The 5643-nt window shown below is 33.8% G+C and overlaps 1 protein-coding gene across 1 annotated transcript; it reads left to right on the top strand.

Annotated features, from left to right (window-relative positions):
- Window positions 1-2517: 2517 nt before the first annotated feature.
- Window positions 2518-3017, top strand: LOC111436309 (major pollen allergen Ole e 6-like). Its single transcript, XM_023074043.1, has 2 exons — window positions 2518-2746; window positions 2834-3017. Exons 1-2 carry the CDS (start codon window positions 2518-2520, stop codon window positions 2860-2862), a joined length of 258 nt encoding a protein of 85 aa, XP_022929811.1. The 3' UTR covers window positions 2863-3017.
- Window positions 3018-5643: the final 2626 nt, after the last annotated feature.

Here is a 5643-nt window from a genome sequence, read left to right as displayed (position 1 = left end):
AAAAAAAAAATTGATTTCCCCTGGCATTCTAGATGCGAATGGTTATCGTATCATTTTGGAAGGAGGGAATTTGAAAGTAGCTCGTGGAGCTTTTGTGGCAATTAAAGGGACTAGAAGAGGTAGCATATACTACCTCAACGGAACCACGATAATTGGGCATGTTGTTGTGGCAAGTTTGAAAGAATAAGACATATCGAAATTGGCACATGCGACTCGGGCATGCTGGTGAGAAGGCGCTCCAGACATTGGTGAACCAAGGAGTCCTTAAAGGTGCCACAACTAGTAAAATTGATTTTTGTGAACATTGTAGGTTTGGTAAACAAAAAAATGTGAAGTTTGATATGGCTATACACCAAACAAAGGGCATCTTGGATTATGTTTACAGTGATGTATGGGGTCCCACGAAGAATATCTCATTGGGAGAAAAACAGGTTGTTTGTCACCTTTATTGATGACTACTCAAGGAGAGTTTGGATGTATCCCATGAGGCACACGAATGAGGTTCTCCAAATTTTCCTGGAGTGGAAAAAAATGGTAGAGAATCGACAGACAGGAAAATCATAAAGCTGAGATCAGACAACGGTGGAGAATATACTTTTGATCCATTTCTTAAAGAATGCCGAGATGAAGGGATTGTTCGACACTTCACTGTCCCTGGTAAGCTACAACAAAATGGAGTTGCTAAGAGAATGAATCAGACATTGATAGAGATGATTCGATGCATATTGTCTCAAGCAAGATTGAGTAAGGCATTTTGGTTGAGACTCAGTTACGCAGTTCACTTGGTGAATCGTTTACTTGTTTCTAGAAATGGTGGAAAAACTTCGCTCGAGGTATGGTCAGGTACTCTTGTTAGAGATTATGATAATTTGCATGTCCTGCTTATTATCATGTGACATACTCAAAGCTAGATCCTAGAGAAGATAAGTTTATAGGCTTTAGCAAAGGCGTGAAGGGCTACAGGCTATAGCGTCTAAAAACAAGTAAGATTGTCAATAGTCAAGATGTGACATTCGATAAATCTAGAATGTCTTTCCAGAAGATTGAAAATAACGACGAGGCATCGAAACAAGTGGAGAATGTGGTTTTCTCTCCCAATATGATTGTTCCTATTGAAGAACCTATTGAGCAGGTAGACAATAACTCTGATGTCTTAGAGTAGGTGGAGCAAAGCCGTGTAAATGAAAGTGTGGAGGAACCTGAGTCCATTGTTAGGAATAGACCACGAAGAAAAATTCGAAAACCTATAAGGTTTGATGATACGATAGCATATGTTTTCCCTATGATTAATGGAGTTCCCAACAGTTAGAAAGATGTTATTTAGAGCCCGAATAGCTTACACTGGCAAGAAGCTACGAATCAGGAGATAGAATCATTGTAGATGGATTTCTACATCTTATGATAATTTGAACAACATTTTTTTCCTATCTTTCTTGAAGTTTATCTTACATAATTGATGACTTGGTTCATATCACTAGAGTTGCTAATTATTCTTGCTACCAGCCTATTCTACCTCTCAAAGTCCAATTCAACCTCATATCCATCATCTTGATAATATCAATTAAAAAAAATGATGGTAAACATCAGCCACCTTATAGTCCAATTATTGAAGATAAAGAAATATTTTGACATATCTATTCTATCTCTTTTTTCTTCCCAAATCAAATCTATATTTTGTATTTAAAATTCTTGAAATTAAAAAATTATGTTAAGTTGATTTTGATTATTTCATAAATTAATAGGTTCATATTTATAATTAGCCTAAATAATTCATTTAGACTTTAGCAATAGTTCCTAAATTTAGTTAAGTATTTAACAAATTTCTAATCTAATGTTCAAAATATAAACATGTTTTATGTCTATAAATATATCATATTTATTAGATACTATGATTTCATGATATATATGGAACCCATTTGTTATAATTAAAAGATAATACTAATTTTTTCAAATTTATCTTAGGATAGCCATTATTTTGTTAGTCCATTATATTTCGGGTTTTCCTGGAAGGTTTTTAAAACGTATCTACGGGGGAGAGGTTTCCACACCCTTACAAGGGTATTTCGCTCTCCTCTCCAACCAATGTGGGATCTCACAATCCACCCTCCAGGGCAAGCGTCCTCGCTGACACTTGTTCCTAACTAATCCCACAATCCGCCCCTTCGGGGCCAGAGTTCTCACTCGCACTCGTTTCTTGTTGACCTAGTATATGTTTTCGATATACTTTTTGAGTGAATTACATTTCTAATACCTAAGATTTGGAGTTGGTATTTATTTGGTGACATAAGTTTGGAGATTTGAGAGGAAATTTGGTTGGTTATGGATAGTATTTGTTATAAATGAAAGGCATACAATTTTTGTTATTAGGGAACCAAATATATGGGCGAAAATAAGGGTATTGATCTAAATTTAGGTTTGGTAGAAGCTTATAAAAGGGTTGCTAAGCTTTTGAAACATTCATCCACTCGCAAAAAGAAGCATTGGAAAGGCACAAGAAAAAGCATAAAATAAAATAAAATGGCTAAGAAGATGATTGCAGTGTTGTTGGTGTGCATTGTGGTGGTGGCTGCATTGCAGGTTTCGAGTGCCACTGAAAGCGCGAAGGAGGCCAAATATGAGGCTAAATTTGAAGCCAAGTATAGGTTATGCTACGAAAAATGCGAGAAGGAATGCCTTGAAAAGGGCAATGGCCAAAGCTTCTGCGAAGTTAAGTGCGATGAAGATTGTGGTGAGAAAGAAGCCGCTGGTATGTTCTCTTCCTTTTTAAATCATTTTTATTTTCTCTTAATAATTAATTAATTAATTCATTATTGTATTTGTATTTGTTTCACAGATAAGCTACACATCAAGGTGAAGAACTGAATAATGGAATGCAAAACAAACAGGGCTCTTAACAAGGATCTAAATAATAATTGTATTCAAGTTTAAGCTTGTAAGATGGAGTTTCATAAACCTTCTTTCTCCTCAATTTTTATGATGTGATTTGATATTTTCAATTAATAAATGCATCATTCATGATTTTTTTTTAAAATAATGTAATAATTAGAAAAAAAAAACAATATGATAGTTTAAAAAAAAAATAAGTAAATTGTGCATCTGTACGGTTTCGCTAAACTGTGTATTGTACTGCTATGGTACTAGTTGTTGCTTCATTGAGTTATTGAATTCGCTTCATTAATAGCTTCACGATTCGACTTTGATTGTTATGGATTGGTACCAAGATCTAGTCCTAGACAGAACAGTGGGTACGGTAACAACGAAAATGACTCCTTCATTAATAAGATTATATTAGCAAATACTTGAACCAAAATATGTTGACAATGAAAATGACTCCTTCATTGGTAAGATTATATTAGCAAATGCTTGAACCAAAATATGTTGCTATGTGAGCATGTACAATTACACCGATTCTTATAGTACTATTCGGGGAGTTTTTTTTTTTTTTTTTAATTGATGTGGTGCAACACCAAATGAGTACAAGATATTGTTTTTATCCATCAAATAAAATTACCTAAAGGTGTGTGTTCGTGATCCCACTATGCCAGAGACTTAAAGAACATAAATCTCCAAACAAGATGTCAAATCTTTTAACCATCCCATCAAATAAGGGAAGATAAAAGAAGTCTATAGAATTCTAGGGTACTTGTCCCTGTTTTGACTACTGTGTTAGGAATCAGAATCGGTGTACTAGTAATTGTATGGTTAGAAAGAGAAATATCCATTGGGATACAACGTATTGGACTTAAATATGCTCGTCCTTTGACCTGAATATCTGCTTCCATCCATAATAGTCATATGAATTTTACTACGTTAATTAATATTCAAGTAACCCATTCAATGATATTTAACAACTAGAAAATGGGCCAAATAAAAGGTGTCCCAAGCCAAAATAAAGATGTCCCAAACCAAAATTTACAAGAAATTATACAAAACCTAATATTCTATAGTTCTTTTGTTTCCATATTTCTTGCTTCTAATAATTTTGAATTTTTATAAATTATATTAGTACAACTTTGTTTATGAAATACTATCGAATTTATTATCATTTTATATTTGATATTTTAAAATATTATCAAATTTATTATCATTTTACATTTTATTTTTATGAAATTTTTTGGCACATTTTTGATAATTCCATACATCTATAGAAAAAGAAAAAGAATCAGATTCATTTATTAAATGAATTGGAAAATGTATTGAAAATGAAAATTCCAAAAAATAAAAACAAAAAGAATGAAAATAAGGTTTGCTCGTGACTTGTTGACAGCGAAATGATAATAATAAATTGTAAGAGCAAAGGCAAAAGAGTTGTAAGATTTTGTCCAAACTTGCAATTGGAAGTAAACTATAATATGTTGTAGCTTCACGTGCTCTCTATAATCAATTAATTTAATTTGCTTATTTTCAAGATGCAAACTCTTTGGTTGCAATTACTTTGGAGGGCTACATCAATAATATGTTTTATATTACTTTACAAATAATTATACTAACACCTTTTTCTTACTTCTCATCTATTGCTTTGTCAAGCCTCTTCTCTCTTTTGGGTTTCACATGATTTAAATGAAATCTCAATTCCTACAATAGTTTATAAGATATCTTACAATTAGAATTTCTTTTTCTTCGATCCAATCCGAAACACCTAAGGGAAAATTTATCTGCTAGGGAAAACCTCTCCCTAGCGGACGTGTTTTAAAAACTTTGAGTTGAAAGCCCAAAGAGAACAATATCTGCTAACGATGCCTAGACCGTTACATGAAATGTATTTGCATCATCACCATCTTTAAATAAGGTATTTTCTATAGTAGCAAAGAGGACAATATAGCGGTAGGCCTGGAATTGCTGAGTCTAGAGTCATTGCTTGGTCTAGCGCCAAGTTTTCCTAAGAATGGTTGGGTCTAGAGCCACAGCTTGATGACATTGTTTGATATGGCACCAAGTTTTCCTAGGAATTGTAAAGTCTAGAGACAGCTTTATTGTTGGGTCTAGAGCCATAGCGTGGTTTGGCGTCAAGTTTTCCTAGGAATTGTTGGGTCTAGGGCCATTGGCGCCAAGTTTTCCTAGGAATTGCTGGATCTGAAATTGCTGGATCTAGGGCCATTGCTTGGTCTGGCGCCAAGTATTCTAGGAATTGTTAGGTCTAATGCCTAAGATTCTCCCCAATAACTGCGCAAAAGAAAAACAAGCGCCAAGTTTCTCCCAAACAAAAGAAAGACATCAGCGCAAAAGAAAGACAAACGAACTTCTACTAGACTTTTTTTAGTCAAATCGATTCAGTTTCTTCCAATCTTTCATTATTTAATTGATTTTTCTCAACAACAAAACTTTGTGACTTCCTCGTTAAAATAGATTGTGATAGAAAAAACTTTCAACGCTGCCCAGCGCCCTCTACTTTTTCAAATATTTTTCCTTTTTTTGAAATAGAAGTGCACTTTTTTATAATTATAATGAACATTAAAAAATTAGAATGGATTGGAAAAATGAACATTAAAAAATTAGAATGGATTGGAATTGCTGGTTAGCGCCAAGTTTCCCCCAACAAAAGAAAGATAACAGGGCCAAAAGAAAGACAGCAGAGCCAAGTTTCTCCCTAACAAAAGAAAAGACAACATCCTAGAAAAAATCTTGGTATAACTAATTCAATAC

Source organism: Cucurbita moschata, unplaced genomic scaffold (assembly GCF_002738365.1).
Source record: "Cucurbita moschata cultivar Rifu unplaced genomic scaffold, Cmos_1.0 Cmo_Scf00053, whole genome shotgun sequence".
NCBI lineage: Eukaryota > Viridiplantae > Streptophyta > Magnoliopsida > Cucurbitales > Cucurbitaceae > Cucurbita > Cucurbita moschata.
Note: the sequence above shows the minus strand (reverse complement) of the source record. Positions and strands in the feature narration are given on the sequence as shown.

What these genes read in the sequence shown, in the direction of transcription:
- LOC111436309 (XM_023074043.1), top strand. Translation starts at nt 2,518, where the DNA reads ATGGCTAAGAAGATGATTGCAGTGTTGTTGGTGTGCATTGTGGTGGTG. An exon ending in TGGTGAGAAAGAAGCCGCTG is followed by an intron (nt 2,747 to 2,833) that starts GTATGTTCTCTT and finishes TTTGTTTCACAG; the next exon opens with ATAAGCTACACATCAAGGTG.